General features: G+C 40.9%; 1 protein-coding gene across 3 annotated transcripts in view; it reads right to left on the bottom strand.

Moving 5' to 3' along the window:
- The window catches only part of phf2 (PHD finger protein 2), a 107,735-nt gene that overhangs the window by 40,068 nt on the left and 50,309 nt on the right, over nt 1-17,358 (bottom strand). For 2 of the 3 annotated variants that reach the window (XM_019868224.1, XM_019868222.1), the window contains exons 13-15: nt 11,101-11,214; nt 5,148-5,257; nt 891-1,069 (exon numbers count right to left, since the gene is read on the bottom strand). In XM_019868224.1, the coding sequence (XP_019723783.1) occupies nt 891-1,069; nt 5,148-5,257; nt 11,101-11,214 (403 nt within the window). The remainder of the gene's footprint in view (nt 1-890; nt 1,070-5,147; nt 5,258-11,100; nt 11,215-17,358) is intronic. The other variant, XM_019868223.1, reaches the window with a different exon arrangement.

Genomic DNA, 17,358 nt, shown 5'->3' with positions numbered 1-17,358 from the left:
TATACACACACACACACACACACACACACACACACACACACACACACACACACGAATGCATTAACATCCAGTGACCCCTCACTATATTGCATTTCATTTATCGTGGCTTCAGTACATCATGTTTTTTTTCAAGAGTACTACTGTATTCAGAAAAAAAGGCAGAATGACTCAAGAGGTTTGGTACATGCCTGTACGCATGATTAGTTCTCGGTGCGACGTAGACCAATGGATTCATCCCGTGAACTGATTGGCTGCATATCTTCGCAGCCCCGCCCAGCACCTTCCATTGCGTCTCATCACGATGTTGACTCTCTGATAGTCTGCCTGCCTCTCTCTGGCTTACTGTCTCTTCTGTTTTGTTTGCTACATGCGCGGCGGGGGGAGCAAAAGCGAATGCGAGCGAGTGCGAGCGAGAGAGAGAAAGAGAGAGAGAGAGAGAGAGTGAGGGGTGATTGGGCTTCAGCGAAAGCTCTTCTCTTCTCTCTTCCTCCTAATCATCTTATCATAAACACATCGGCTGCGCAAGGATAGCTAGCCAGGAGCTAGCTGGAGGCTAACGGCGGCCACACTGTCAACACAAGTCTCTTCACCTCTCAGGAGGCAATGCTGATGAATGTTAACTACTGTACAAGGTTTTATTATTAAAGATCTAAGTAAATATGTATGTAGTCTTTGTCTCAAACATGAAAAGTATAATCACTGTTTAAATATTTTAAACATGCTGTTACCCAAATACGCTTCAAAAAAAAAAAATCCAGGGGTGGGGGGAGGGGTCAAACCCTCCTTAGCGGTTTTTCACTTATCACGGGGTCCCGGTTCCCATTGACCGCGATGTGAGAGATCACTGTATATATGAACTGCCATTGGAAGATTCATAACACAATACTCACAGGAAAGTTCTCTCTTCATGGTGTTCTTTTTCCGTCGTATTGGGAATTCATCAATCTTCAGTTCTCCCTCATCTGAGACGTATTCATACTCATCTCTCACTGGCTTGGGTTTGTCCTCTTTTAAGTTTTGCAATGTTCCAAAAATACTTGCCTCAGTCTGAGCTTTCACTTTCTTTGAGCTAAATAGGAAACAACAGGATAAAGAAGAGCATCTTAGCAAGTCACTTGGGCCTACTCTCATATCCAAAATGAAAGCCAAAATTAAAAAAAGATCCATCTTGCCATGCAATTTTGCCATTGGTCAAAATGAATTGATATTGTTGAGTGAAAGAGCTCTTCAAATATTGGTGTGTTGATAGTTACCTGCTTTTATCGTGATGTTAACTTCATTTCTCTCAACATGAATGCCAATGCACACTGTTGACACTGCTCATGACTTATTCATTCATTTTTACTTCTATTAAAGATTCAGCCCATTAGCACTGACAACTCTTCCTTGACTTCAACACCATTTTATCACCTGTCCTCAAGGGAGGAAATGTTTTCCGCTGATTCAGATTACTGTCCTGTGGTTGTCTCGGGAACCTTACGCCACGTGAGCCACCACTTAAATGCTAATGGCAGTAAAAAGGACTGCCCACTGCTTGCAGTTAACTGGCTACTCTTGGCCACATGTAGCTGTCTACTTGCCTCCTCATGCAATCATCTACCTACACTCGGTCTCCTCTATAAATACTAATCCTGCAAAAATAATAATGATAATTAGCTTAGACAAGCATGGTTTTGTTGTGTTTTTGGCTGGTCTTGCTGGCATCACCAGTTTACTAGCAGTACAATAGCAGGATGCTGGTCTTGTCATTAGCAAGACCAGTCGCAAAAGCACAACAAAAACAGCCAAAAACCAAACCTTATGTCACTGCGCAATCTGCTGTAACAGCCACCCAGAAAAGACCAGCATGCTGTTACCCCGCTGTCAAGATTCCAGATGGTCACCAGCTATTCACCAGCTCCCGGTCGGGCCCAGCAACATGCTTGGCCCTGCTGGGTGGCTGAGGCTTTTTTTTTTTTTTTTTTTGCAGGGAACTTTCAGGACAGCACTTGACACTTTGTTGTCACATATTTCACCTACATTGGATTCTCTTGTCCTAGTTAACATTGAATAGAACCGCATTACATGTTAATGTTGCACACGGCATCAAATGCAGCCTGGTCAATATGGTTAATATTTGTTAACTGTGGGTTTGTGAAGCTCTTTCAGATTTTTTGTGAACAAGGGCTATACAAATACGATACTTGATGGAGAACTTTGTTACATTCACTCAAATTGGCTCTATTAATCACTCTGACCCATAGAATAAGACTAAACTTTTAAAAGTTGATGGCCTGACCTAAAACAATAGAGCCACTTTCACTCGACATCATCAATAGCAACACACACATCACAGGCTGTGTCTGAATGTGGACAATATTCCCTAAATAGTGCACTATTAAGGGGTTACATTATTTTGTAGAATGATCGAATGTCCAAAAGGAAAAATGCAGTGCACTCAAAATGATCCACAATGCACTTTTCAAAGAAGCAAGCATCGATAGTCACTCAACAGGTTCATATAGACCACATTGCGAGCAAGAAAAAAACCTGGCACAAGAGTGAATATCAAAGCGTTACATTAACCATACCCCATGGAAATAATGTATTCATGTTTTTAATTGAACATATGTAACACAAAGGAAATAAAATATCCTTTAAAATATTTCTTAACAATAAAAAAATCTGGGATGTTAATTTACTGGTGCTTCATGACAGGTATGGTGGTCACGTGATATGTGACGGGGAGAAAGTAGTTAGGTCGCTGCCCAAATTGCCAAACAAAATGAGGGGACTACTATACTGTACAGTTAATAAATATTGCGGGACCATATAGTGAATGTGGGGTTATGGAATAAGGATGGACGTTTGGAAAGAGTCATTGATTCAAATCACCAGGAGACACATTGTAGCCTGAGAGTTAGTATTTGAATAGGTTCAAAAGATATCAACATGCCGAGCTGTTGTGTGTACAGGTGTACAAATCTGAACATCTTTCTCAATTCCAAGAGGACACAGGCCATTTCAGAACCATTCCAGGACTCCAGCCAAAGTACCTTCACACGAATCTTGAGGTTGCATTTCAAAATACAACAGCTCTGAAATTTGCAATTTCAACTATTAAACTTGATTTTTATTTTTTATTTTTTAAATCATTCAAAATTCTTATTTCATTCTCCCGCAACCTGACCAGTTCTCGGGCATTATTACAACCATGGGGATTCAACGAAGGTAGTTTCACACAAATCCAATGTTGTATTTCAAGATAAAATTCTGAATTAATCAGTGGCAGTGTAGACACTGCCACTGATTAAAATAATATAAATAAATAACAATGCAAACTTTGTTTTCCTGCAACCAGACCACCATCAGGGCAAACTAGATCACTCCGAGTAACCAACCAAAGTACTATCATGCAGATCTGATGTCGCATTTCAAAATAAAAAGCCTCCAAAATCAGCAATATGATTTATAGACCCGATTTCAAAAAATTTAAATTCTCTTATCTCAAAACCAGACTGACTTGACAGGACACTAGAATATCAGAGGACTCCAGCCAAAGTATTTTCACACAAAGCAAGGGCTCCAGAGTCTTTATGTAGGTCTTGGGCTGTGATATGCCACCAAATTTTGGTAGATTTTGATGAAACAGTTAAATGAGGTTTGATTTAAAATATTTGGAGGGCGCAACGACGCCTTTTATTTTTGAAAACCGCACAATAAACTCATCAAATAGGGATTATTTTAATAAGCATAATGTGTGTACCAAGTTTCATATACCTAAAGCCCATCAAAATCGGCATCATGTTTCTGAGCAAACAGAGCATTGCCACGGCGACAGCGTTAGATGAAAGAGCTTTGCTTTTACAATATATGTTGAACATCTTAAGATGAAACACCCGCATTTTCAAGACAATAAGGTGAGATGTTGAGGAGTTCTTTGAAATGTGACCTCTATAAAAGGCCAAAAATCGGGCCAAATTTGAAATAGTATTCAAAATGGCGGACTTTCTATTAGGTTTAGCAAATGGCTCCAAGATACTTTTTTGTAGGTCTTGGACTATTACATCCATCCATCCATCCATCCATCCATTTTTACACCGCTTATTCCGAAGAGGGTCGCGAGGAGTTGCTGGAGCCCATCCCAGCTGATTTCGGGTGAAAGGCGGACTACACCCTGAATTGGTCACCAGTCAGTCTCAGAGCACATATAGAGACAAATGACCATTCACACCCACATCCACGCTGCCACTAAGTGGGAACCGATCCCACGCTGCCCGCACACAAGTCAGGCGAGGGTACCATTACATCATCAGCGACTGGACTGTTTTATATATATATCACCAAATTTATGTCTCGTGGACTTTTTTTGCTGGGAGTGGGGGGAATTACACATTAAACTAATAAAATATTTGTGCTCTTGCATTTTATGCATGATTTGAACAAAATGTTTCAAGTAAATTCAAAATGGCAGTTGTAGAGTTATCATCACTGATTCACCACTGACCTACATTAGCAGTTTAACTTTCTTTTCATTAGTCATCTGAGCTGTTGTGATTTTGGTGTGACGGTGCCACAGATTATTGATCTTGAAAATAATAATAAATCTTCTCACGTATCCCTGGTTGGGAAACACTGCCCTAAAACACAAATAGAAGTCCATCATTTTTAACTTTGAATTTTTTGCCTAATTTTTAGCCTTTTTATGAAACTCCTCCTTGAGATTTGATCCCACCGACTTCAAATTTGGGGGGTTTCATCGAAACATGTTTCAAATTAAAGTTATTCAAAGCCATTCAATTAATAAAATACTGGATATCAACGTGCAAAAAAAATCATAATGCTTTCCACACAAATCAGGGCTGGGAATAACTTCCGTATGTTGAATTTCGGTTAATTGTCCCATTTTCAAACTATATTCCTCAGTAACGCTCTTCAAACATTTCAACAACCCAGCCTGATCTTCAATGAGCTAGTCCCTCAATGTTCCAGGACCCCGCCGTGGCCATGCTTGTGAGGTCCCTTTCCAGCTGTTGGCAGCTTTAGTTTTGAAAATGTATTGCTACCGTTATCATTACTATGGGTTTATGATTGTTATTATTCATTTTCAACATGGGTGGGACTCATCTCTAAATGTTAAATGGCAAACACGGCCATTCAGTACATACCCCAGAATTTTCTTGTGAGTCACTGTAAAACTGACTTTATTTCCTAAAACTGATGTCCTGTCATATTTGCAGTCCTCTTCCATTTTTAGCAGGGAGTCTGGTTTACTATTCTGTGGAAAAAAAAAAAAAAAATTATGATACATTAGCACATAAACATTTATATTGACAGGAAAATACAAAATAGTTTGCTATGTGAGAAATTAAGGCTGCAACAATAAATCGATAATCGCGACAAAAATCGATATGTCAAAGTGTGGATAACACATTAAAGTATTGATTTGTAATGGCACACGATTATTACATCCGTAAACCACTGCGTTGCCGCATCATAATGTCAGTCACTCATTTCGTTGATGTGTAGTGCAGAGTGCAGCGGATGCTGAGCCTGCTTTCATGACATATTGCGGCTCTAAACCAATAATATGCTGAATTTCGATGATATAAACACTGTTGTTTAATGACTGCATTCTGATTAACCAATCACTCATTCCCGAAGTTTTCAAGCATTGAGTGACTATCTATAGAGGCATGTAAGATGAAGAAGTAATGGCGTAACTATTAAAAAAATAAGAGCTCGTTTTTGATCCAAAAAACATGTTTATGATCCATCCATTCCATCCATCCATTTTCTAATCAGCTGATATATCCTCACTAGGGTCACGGGCATGCTGGAGCCCATCTCAGCTGTCCTTGGGCAGTAGGCGGCGTACACCCTGAACTGGTTGCCAGCCATTCGCAGGGCACACATAGACGAACAACCATTTGCACTCACAATCACACCTAGGGACAATTTAGAGTGTTCCATTAAGCTACCATGCATGTGGTGGAATGTGGGAGGAAACCCGGAGAAAACCCAAGCATACACCGGGACAACATGCAAACTCCACAATCGAACTCCGGGCCTCTGCGCTATGAGGCAGACATGCTAACCAGTCGATCACTATGCCCATATATGCTCATGCTAACCAAACAAACTTGCTCTCAGTATAATTCAAAGTATTACAAGTGACAATATTTCTTAAGTTATTTTGAACTGACTTTTTTCAACAACTAAAGGGTGCATTCTGACAATGGGTCAAGTTACCGAACAGTTGGAGTGTAGCAGACTAGTATTTCCGAACGCACCCCAAGTCTTCTCTTCATATATTATGTGGGGCCTCTTAGCACCACACAGGAAGATTTCAACATGAAAGTGTGAGAAATACATATTGTAGCTCAGTTCAAGGGTGACCAAACTTCTTGAAGCTGAATGTTACTCCTTGGCTACTGATGAGTGTATCAGACTACCAGTTTGATACACACTTTTGAAAATTTGCTCACCTTGACTTGAATCACATGGTATTTTTTGTTCTTATTATTATTGTTAATGCAATTCAATTATGTGAAGACACTGATCATGTTAATGATTCCTCACAATAATTAGGAAACAGATAGATACCAATATGCACCACTATATTTTTAGAAATCTCTGTCAGTATTCACATTTTCACATTATTTGAAGTACCAAGAACTAAACCGAGGCTCAGAGGGGATCGAGCCTTTTCTGTTGCTGGTCCCTCTCTCTGGAATGACCTCCCACTGAACATTCGGCAAGCCTCCTCGCTGCCCATCTTCAAAACCCGCCTCAAAACTCACTTGTATTCTTTGGCATTTGACTCAGCATGACTTAGATTTGTTCTTGGTTTTGCTGTTCGGTGCTTTCTACCGTCTTTATTACCGATTTGCTTTACTGTTTGTTGTATATGTTAAATTGCTCCATGTACAGCACTTTGTATGCAGCGATGGCTGTTTGAAAGTGCTCTATAAATACAGTTGAGTTGAGTTTCAAATCATCACTTATACAATATTCCGAGAAAAATCACAATTTCTCAGCACTGGTGAGCTATTTTTGGAACATGCCAGCGGGCTATTGATGTGGTGCTTGGGGGCTACCTGTTGCCCTTGAGCACCATTGTTGGTGACCTCTAGCCGCCAGAAACCGGAACAGAGGACGGCCACAACACTTGCGCCGCCGGAAACAGGAACGGGAGGCGGTCGCAACATTAGCACCGCCGGAAACAGGAACGGGAGGCGGCCACAACATTTGCGCCGCCAGAAACAGGGACAGATGGCGGCCGCAACACTTGCGTTATCGGAAACAGGGACAGAGGGCAGCCGCAAGACTTGTGCCGCCGAAAACAGGGACAGAGGGTGGCCGCAACACTTGCGCCGCTGGAGTCGGGGGTGGCAGCCGCAACACTTGCGCCGCTGGACTCGGGGGTGGCAGCTGCAACACGTGCGCCGCCGGAATCAGGGGTGGCAGCCGCATCACTTGCGCCGCCGGAGTCGGGGGTGGCAGCCACAACACTTGCGCCGCCGGAGTCGGGGGTGGCAGCCGCATAACTTGCGCCGCTGGAGTCGGGGGTAGCAGCAGCAGCACTTCAACTGCTGGAAGAGGGATGGGTGGCAGTGGGACCAGGCCTCTGGTCCTGCGGGGTCCAGTTTTGGTTGCATCATTCTGTCACGTTTTGCGAGGTGGTAGAGTAGAGGTCTCCAAAAAGCAGGGAAGCAGGGAGGAGCAGGGTTGACTGACCAAGATGTATTTAACAAAAATACAAACAGGAGTACATTGGAAAAAAAATAACTCAAATACTCGAACAAAGTCCTGAAAACCACAAGTAACAAACAAACAAAACAACCTATGACAAAAACAAAACATGAGAGGGGCACAGAGACACACAATGATCCGACACCGACACAATGGCCAATAGGTGTACCACTGCAGGAGGAGCCCTACAGTGCCACCTGTTGGTCACAAAAAGAACCACCCGAACAGTTTTAACCCTTTGAACGGAGAGCCGGCCAAGACTTTCCCAATAATCCGATAGGGAAGTAGGATCTTACAGATAATTGCCATGATCGATTATTTTACTTAGAGCAGTTCACCACTGGACAGCAACAGGAACTCGTGCGTAGTTGTCTCCGTATGGAAAACGACTTTGGTCAACTGCTTGAAGCGTACAACCAAGCAGAAAGTCGCACATACACCATACAAAGGGACATAAAGAAGTGGCCATATTCGAAGATGATTCAACTGTCACAGATACGTGTGGAAATAGTACTCATAATTGCCAACAATGCACCCAAGCTTATGGGGGTTAGGATGGTTCTTAACAGCCAAGGTAGTGAACCTTATTAGGATGGGTGGCAAATGGCCTGCTTCATGATGACTGTATTTCTGACGACTGAAAACCTGCATCATGGCTGCTTATCAATCACATATCAGTATCAACAATGGACCACCTGCTCGTTCAGCAATATCAACATTACTATCCTAAAAATAATAATGAAGAGAAGTGAAATGTCAATTGAGGACAAACCATTCATGGCTATGATGAATAGCTTAGTTAAGCTAAAGCAGCGGTCCCCAACCCCCGGTCCACAGACCGGTCATTTGGTGCTGGGCCAGACAAAAAGAATAAATAACTTATAGTCCTTCTGTTGTATTCGTTTCGGAATCTGAAAGATGTTTTATTTTTAATAATTACCAGATTCTCTGTTACATCCGTCTACAATATGTCACTCTTGAGGCACGTGAAGGCGCGCTTCTCGGTCACGTGATAGGTTACCGCTAAAATGAAACCCGGGAGCAAGCAAAATGAGTAAAAAAAACAAACGTCTTTGAAAGTTTCTTTGGGAATGGGAAAAGGCCCAGCCAGGAAACAGAAGAGGAGCCTATGACTTTCAAGAAAAATAAGGCTGCATTTAATACCATACTTAAAATACAAATTTATCTCAACGGGAGATTCCCCATGCACCAAGCCCACTCTGCATAATATGCGGCAATGGTGAATCGTATTTTTCATGCACTTTTTATTTGCAGCATATCTTATTTTGAAGGCACATTTAAACGTTCCAAATAGCGAGTGTTGCGTACGCATAGGATGTTTCTCGTGTCATGAGTCATGTTTATTATTATGTTTCGAAAATACCACAGTTTTCATTCAGGTCATATCACATTATTTTGATGTATTTATCGGGCCTTAGAGGCTGGTTCCTGAAAATATTGTCTGACATTAAATGGTCTGTGGGGCAAAAAAGGTTGGTGACCACTGAGCTAAAGCATGGATGATATGATCTGCCACATGCATTCAAATTGGACCATTGTAAGGTGCCAAATGACAGGGAAATGGTAGAACAGCATGCCAAATCTTTGAATAGGAGGTTCAACAATAACCCCAAATTACCGTGCATTAATCAATTCCATGATTGAAAAAGGATATGCAGAGCCAGTCCCACAACAGAACGTCATCCCAGCCATGGAAAAAGTGTGGTACATATCCCACCATGGAATCTAATACCCCAGGAAAGGAACGTTACACATAGTATTTGAAGGCTCAGGATCCTTTCAAGGTGTTTCATCTAACTCATCCAAGGTCCAAATCTGACTCTTTGATTGGTGTTCTTCGTTTTCGTTTGGAACCAATAGCTTTCATGGCTGACATTGAGAGTATGTTTCACAGAGTCAAAGTCATCAGATGTGGACTATCTACGATTTGTTTTTTGGCAACAAGAACATGTCAGCCAAAAGTTGAAGGATTACCGGATGACTGTCCATCATTTTGGTGCCACATCATCTTATCTCAAGTTATGTCCTCAAACAAACGGCCAAAGACATTCAAGGCAACTTCTCAACTGAGAACTTTGAGACCATGGAGAACAACTTCTATGTTTATGACTATGTAATGTCATAAGTCAGTTCCAACAGAGAGACATGCCATTACTCCAGCCAATGATGTGAAAGAAGCCTGAGCCAAGCTGACATAGTGGATGAGCAACAGCAAACTGTGCTGACTTACATCTCAAGCGAGGACTGGGACAAGGTGCCAAAGTACCTGGATCTGGACACTGAAACCTTGGAGAGGGTCTTCGGAGGTCAATGGTTTTGTTGAGGAAGCAACCATGTACGTACAAGAAGAGGCATACTGTGAACTACTGAGTCTGTGTATGATCCACTGGGATTTGTAGCCTCTTTTGTGTCTCCTGGCAAACATATCCGACAGGAGTGTTGCAACAAAGATTATGGATGGTACGACAAGTTGCTATCTTGGGAACAGGGCTTCTGGGATTGAATATAGACCAATGTATAAAGCCACAGACCTTTGGAGCAATTTCCTCAGCCCAACTACACCACTTTTTCTGATGCCTCAGAAAAAGGTTATAGAACAGTGAGCGATATACAAGTAACTAATGATTAGAATGAGATCCACACCAACTTCATAACTCACATGTACCCAATAAATTAGATGACCATCCCTAGAATGGACCTAACTGCCTCTGTACTGGCAGTGAAGATTTTGATCACATAAAACTTAAGATACAACTTGAAGGTCATGTTCTCCGGACAGATAGCATGTCTGTTCTGAAATACATCAAAAAATGACAGCCAAAAATACAAAACATTTGTCGCAAACCAAGTAAGGAGGGTCAGAAAAGCAACCCAGGTTATGCAGTGGAGACACGTACATCAAACGTCGCTGGAGACAACCTTCCTTGGCTACAGGTGGTTCACAGGCCCTGCCTTTTTCAGAAGAATTGGCCTAAATCAGAGGTTGACTCTTCCCCGCTTACTACAGATGATGCTAAATTGAAAAGAACCAAAGTCACTGTGTGTGTCCCACGCCTACTGCCCGAAGACAGCTGGGCTAGGCTCCAGCATGCACCTTGACCCTTGTGAAGGAGGATAAGTGGATCAAAAAATGGATGGATGGATGGATGTATTCTGTTTTTATTTATGTTTAACACAACGTCCCAACTTCATTAGAATCGGGTGTGTATTTACCTACAAACGTTACAAATTGGGTTCCAAATACCCTGTTTAAGGGGTACAGTAGGTGTATATTTGAGGTACTGCCACAGTGACACTTTAATTCTGACAACAACAAAAAAAAAAAAAAAGAAGAAGAGGTCTCACCTTGTATTTCCATTTTGCTTCGGTCTTGGTTTTATTCTGATCCCTAATGTCAAACTTTTCCACATTATTTTGCTTCGTTTCCTTTTCTAAAATTGTCACAATATTCTTCACACCCTGGAAAAAATGAAGGTATTACTTGCTATGTAATAAAATCTCTTTTCCTGAACATTGTTATCTTTGTTAAAGCACAATTATTTCATAGATTTTGTAATGGAGTCAGGGGGACATACACTGATCAAAAATACACAGTGATCACTGAAATAACTGACAAAAGTACAGTACGAGAAAAACATGTAAAGAGAATACACCCTTAAAATTTTTGTTGCACAATCTTTTCAAGGGGATCATAGCAATAACACTTGTTTTAGTACATCTCGAGACTTCATCCCGTCACCATCTCACGGTAGGCATTTCAGTCCACTCATCATGAGCCAAATGCCAGCTTCTTGGGTTTGAAAGGTGCCTTCTCCAGGCTGCACAGTTCCTTCCACAGATGTTCAATCAGATTTACATCAAGAAGACCACTTCAGAATAATCCAATATTTTGTCCTTACCATGATTGAGTAACATTTGAAGTGTTGTTTTTGCTGTTGGCCAATGACATGCAGCTGAGACCAAGGTTTCTGTACTGGGAAGCACACTTTAACTCAAAAAGAATACAGTGGTACTTCTACTGACGAACGCCTCTTCATAAGAAATGTTTACGTTACGAAATGCCTCAACAGGAAAATATTGCCTTTTGTTACGAAAGAAATTTTAAGATACCAAAGGTATAAATACAGTATGGGCTGCTAGTGGCAGCTCAGAGTTTCCTGAATGCAACATACTTATAACTGCTCTGTCATTGGTTATTACCAAGCATCATCCTGGCATCCCATTGGCTAGGTAGGACCTCTACCCTTTGTGTGTAGATAGATATGTGTCGATGCAGCATCCTCGTCATTCACCCCTCGGGCCATGACGTGTTCCAATACTTTGACATAAATGTGAATCACCCAGAAAAAGTGTTCACCAGTCGAACGATCGCTCACTATGCTGATGTTTGCCTTGGACATTTTTGAAGGGTTTTTCAAAGCCCACAAAAGCAAACGCCCTTGGATCAGTTCTTGACAAATCACCAGGCGAAAACCACTTGTGAGAGAGAACATGAACTAAAGAGAGCCATAAAGGATGAGGATGGCAGCCATCTCGTTACCTCTGCGTCCCGCGTCCTAGACGCATAATTTTCCCGCGGGACGCACAGTTCCAAATAATGTGCGTTTTTGGGACGCAAGGAAGTTTCTCAGTCAAAACAACAACACAAAAAAAAAAAACTACGACAGGCCTGAGGGTTTCATGGTAACGATCGTTACCGGTAGCGTGTCGTTTCCGCGGCGTCATTTTGACGGTACCGAAAAATCGTTTACCCATAAGAGTCACCGCACACGAGTTGACTGGACGCGATCAAGTCCCTCCTGTGTGATCAATGCGATTTCACTGTGTCTGTATGGGTGTTTGTGGTGTGGTGTGTGTGTTTCTTCTAATTTACTTTCGTTTTGTTTTGTTTTGAGTGTTGGGGGGACGGAACAGATAATGTTATGTGTGCCTGCGGGTTGCTATTTTAGTCCGAAAATTGAATAATCGCGCGGATGAAAGTTTGAGATGGCGGCGAAAAAAAATTCACAAAGGTCTTCTAATTACGACATTTAAGAAATGGGAATGCCAGTCTAATTTTTCATATGAATCGTCCAAAGGGCGTATCACTAAACTCACCTGTGACGTATGCACAGAACACGAGAGCGAGATACGACGAGAGGCACGATTACGAGATAAGTTGGTCATTAGAGCTATAGGCTAATCGCTAAGAAAAATATTATGAAACAGCATTGGTTGTTGTATAATTTACTGGTTGTAGCATGGTAACTTTAGGAATAAAACATTCGTCACGAGGTGTAGTAACGCTAATGTTAACTGTTGGTAGAACTAAAGATTACGTGTGTTAGATTCTTTCGTCAAATTGATAGTAGATTACACATGCATCATTTTGGGAAGAGAATGTCAAGCCACATCAATACTTACCTTTAAATTAATCTTTGCAGTGTGAGATTTAAAAAAATACTCTAATTTTGTGGTATGCTGTATTCTTCATGATGCCATATGAGTACAACATATTTTGATCCATTTATTTAGTTGAATAAACCTGGAGTACACAGCTGCTGATGTAATGTTCATTGTTAATGGATAGTTTTCAAATATTTACCCTTGAAACATGATACTTTTGGGTTTCAGAATTCTTGATTATAAATATCAGTCAAAATAGAAAAATGGGTTCCCATGATGAACGTTTACGGAACCCAAAATTGTTACCGTGGTTTCCCATTGGGTAATCCGACGTAACCGAAAAACGCTTACCGTGAATTTCCGAAATCCTCAGGCCTGCTACTGAATTATTTTAATTTTTGCAGCATTTGTTTATAATTGTTTGTATATGTTGTTGTTTGTGTTATTATCATATGCAATTGAATAAGTAGACCATTTCAGAATTCGAAATTTGGGACTCTCTAAATGCATAATGGACTCATACTTTTCTGATCAGTGAGTCCCTGGGACTCGCTTGGGGTAAACTGTAGAATTATCACTGCAGGACGCAGTTAAAAGTTTAATGACCATCATTTTAATTCTTTATTATTTGTTTTTTACATTATGCTCAACTGTCATTTATTGTGCAATAATGTAATTGTAACATGTATTTGTTACATATTTTGATTTATTTTCATGCTTAATAAAACATTTCTGTCTGAATTTTGTGGGGCTTGGAACAGATTAGGGCATTTACATGGAAAACGCGTCTACGTACAAAATTTTCAATTTAAGATATTTCTTCCAGAACCAATTAATTTCGTAAGTAGAGGTACCACTGTACCTTGATAGTATTTAGAGTTAATTGTTCCCTGCAATTCCAGAACAGGAAGACCCATGTAACACATTTATAGTAGCTCCAGTTGGGAACCAGCAAATCTGTTAATTTTATTCTTTTTTTTTTTTTTTTTTTTTTTTTTTTTAACTTTCTTTCTTCTGGGGCAGGGGTGTTTGGGGGGGGTGAGACACCACAGATTTTTTTATTTTTTTTTTTGGTAAAAAATGCATATCAAATGTAGCATTTTTTGAAGAATGCTTTAGAATGAACTGCGTGCGTGCACGTGCGTGCATGCGTGTGTATGTGTGCAGGGTTAGTGCGTCCCAGAGGTGCAGAGCCTTCCTGTGTCGAGTTCGCATGTTTTCCCCGTGCCTGCGTGGGTTTTATCCAGGTACTCCGGTTTCCGCCCACATTCCAAAACCACCATCCAAATTGAACCTAGGTGCATTTGTGAGCATGAATTGTTGTTCGGCGATGTGTGCCCTGCGATTGGCTGGCAACCCCGCCTACTGCCCAAAGACAGCTGGGCAAGGCTCCAACATGCCCACGACCCTTGCAAGGATGAGCCGATTAGAAATTGGATATATTCATGCGCATACCCATGTGAAGAGGTACACGCGGCCAGGAGAAAAAAACAATGTTCTCCGGGTGAACTCTCAGTGGCAACGTAGTAAGACTGAAGTAAAACTTAACCTCGGCTGAGACAGAGCAATACTGGAAGAGTATCTGAGAGAAGGAAGCATCATACAATAACAACACCCATGGCTGGCAGACTTGCAAGCAGAGTACAGCAACATCCCAGAATTAGAACCAGTGTTATTTGTGTGTCAGTGTGTTTTGGTTTCGTTCACGTTCCAGCTGTTGCTCATCGTGGCGTGCGTGCGTGCATGTGCGTGCGTGTGCATGGTTGGGCGCCTGCGTGCATGTGTGCGTGCGTGTGTATGTGCTTGCAACTGCACGATTGGGTCGATCACGGGAGGTTGAGTGCTTCAAAAGTCGATCTTCAGTCAAAAAAGTTTGCCCTATGAGGCAAGCTGACCCAAGTAGTAAGTAACCGCTGCAGGTCGCATGCCGACAGTGCCTGCTTTGAGTGGCAACAAAGGAATATGAGCCAGATTTGAAGAGGATTGTTCAAGAGAAGTAATGCCAGAAGTCCCTGCACAAAGGCGCTAAGCAAGATGCATTGTAAGAGAAAAACATTTTTATATTTTTGTTTGTGGACTTGGTTGAACTGAGAGTTTGTGTGTGTGAGACAGTGCAATATTCATTGTTGAAAATAACTGGTCTGTGGTCATTTTCATGTTGGTGTGTGACATTTACAATAAATCTGGCTGAGCAGAGGTCTCTCTATGTGTGTGTGTGTGTGTGTGTGTGTGTGTGTGTGTGTGTGTGTGTGTGTGTGTGTGTGTGTGTGAGGAAGGGATGGGGTGATGTTTATGTGTACCTAATGGCAACAATTTGTATTATTTATTTATTTATTTCGTTATTTATTTCGTTATTTAGTTAAGATAAGATAAGATAACCTTTATTTGTCCCACACTGGGGAAATTTGCGGTCTACAGCAGCAAAATTGAGGGGGAAAGGAAAAAAAGCGTGTTAGTTATTTATGTACCGTATTGGCCCGAACATAAGACGGCCCTGATTATAAGACGACCCCCTCAAGTTTGAAAAAAGACTTTTTGAACACCAAATTAATTTTTATACAGAAAATAATTACAGTACATATGAAACAAATAATTATAACAATATATTTGAGAGAAAAAGCATGTTATTTTGCCTCATTCAAATCTAAAGTGCAATCACATTCGTAAATGAATGGCTTCTGGTTTTTGAAATGTAAATTAAATCATAACTTCTCCTCAGCTGCCGGTTAATCTGGCCGATCTTCAACACACTTTTCTCCAGATTGTCACTCCGTTTCTCCATTTTCTGTTATCTCTTCGATTATTTTCTTGTCTTTTCCTTCTTACTGCTATTTTTTATTTTTGTTCTTCGTGCTACCGCTATTTTTATTTTTATTCTTCGTGGCAGGGGTTCACTTTGGCCAGGGGAGTCAAGTTCAGCCTTAGCTTCATTGATATCTGGCGCCATCTAACGTTGTGAATGGGTATAATTTCTAGACCCCGAATATAAGACGCCCCCCACTTTTTCAGTCTTATTTCAATGCAAAAAACATCGTCTTACATTCGGGCCAATACGGTATTTTAATTTTACTGCACTGAGCCTGTTGAACGACTCCAACTGAAAATTTGTCAGAAAAGCTTCAAAACCTTGATCCTGCTCTACACTATTTGTGACTTTTCGGCAAAGGGTGTGAACAATACGGTGTCGCAAAGTCTGATGCTTTACAGTGACACTAAAAGCTGATGTAACTTGACCCTGATGATTCGATCTCAAATTTTTTCGAGTTTGATGGACCAGGCCTGAAGGCAGCTATGGTTGTACATTTAACTTAAAATGTTGAGGTATATGCAACAGCCTAAGACAAAAAAAGAATCACTTGGAGCCGTATGCTAAATTTAAAGGGAAGTTGCCATTTGGAATTTACGATGAAATTCGGCGTCGCCTTGTCTTCGTAAGCTGCTTTAACTATACCCGCATGATCCTATCTTGTCAAAATTGTCTAGGCATGAAGACGCTGACGAACGTATTTTTCATCGTAGTGGTAGCGCCCTCAACTGGCAAAAAGAAATATATTTTTTATTCTTTGATGTTTTTCTGGCAGCGGGTTAATCAGAGTGTTAAAAGTCTATATGATGTTGCAACATGAACTTTGGGAGTTTTTTACGAATGGATGTTGCTGTGACATGTTGATTGCCGGGAAAATAGCACTTTCTCAGGAAACTCTGTCAAAATATCGGGGATGCACTTCAAATGTTTATGCAATAACGGCAAACACAGCTGCATTTCCCTTGCTGTCTGTGTTGAGGAGTAAGGACTGTCCACAAATTACATATTTCAGGGTGTAATAGAGTATGTGGCACAAATCACCATATATAAAATAAAATATTTCTGTTTTATTCTGACTCTTGTCTTCGCTGGAAATGCTAGACCTTTGCATACGAGACATAGATATGCATTTAAACATCTTTTTCATTCCATTCGGTGTAGTCGTAGGCAGTGGAAGACCAAATCTCACTGCAGCACAAAAAGTGATGATCTGTCATTGTGGAGTAATAGAAGAAATTTAAAAGTGACATAAATATTCACAAAAATTACTGAAAGCGCCTAACATAGCCTGAACATAATATAAAATAATGTGAATATTGGCGTAGAATATCAGTATAAAATATTTTGAGGTAGCTATATGAAGCAATTTATAAGCGAGAGCTGTTCAGAAATATATATACATATACATATAT

The sequence above is a fragment of the Hippocampus comes genome, unplaced genomic scaffold (assembly GCF_001891065.2).
Source record: "Hippocampus comes isolate QL1 unplaced genomic scaffold, H_comes_QL1_v1.1 scaffold191, whole genome shotgun sequence".
Taxonomy (NCBI): domain Eukaryota; kingdom Metazoa; phylum Chordata; class Actinopteri; order Syngnathiformes; family Syngnathidae; genus Hippocampus; species Hippocampus comes.
Note: the sequence above shows the minus strand (reverse complement) of the source record. Positions and strands in the feature narration are given on the sequence as shown.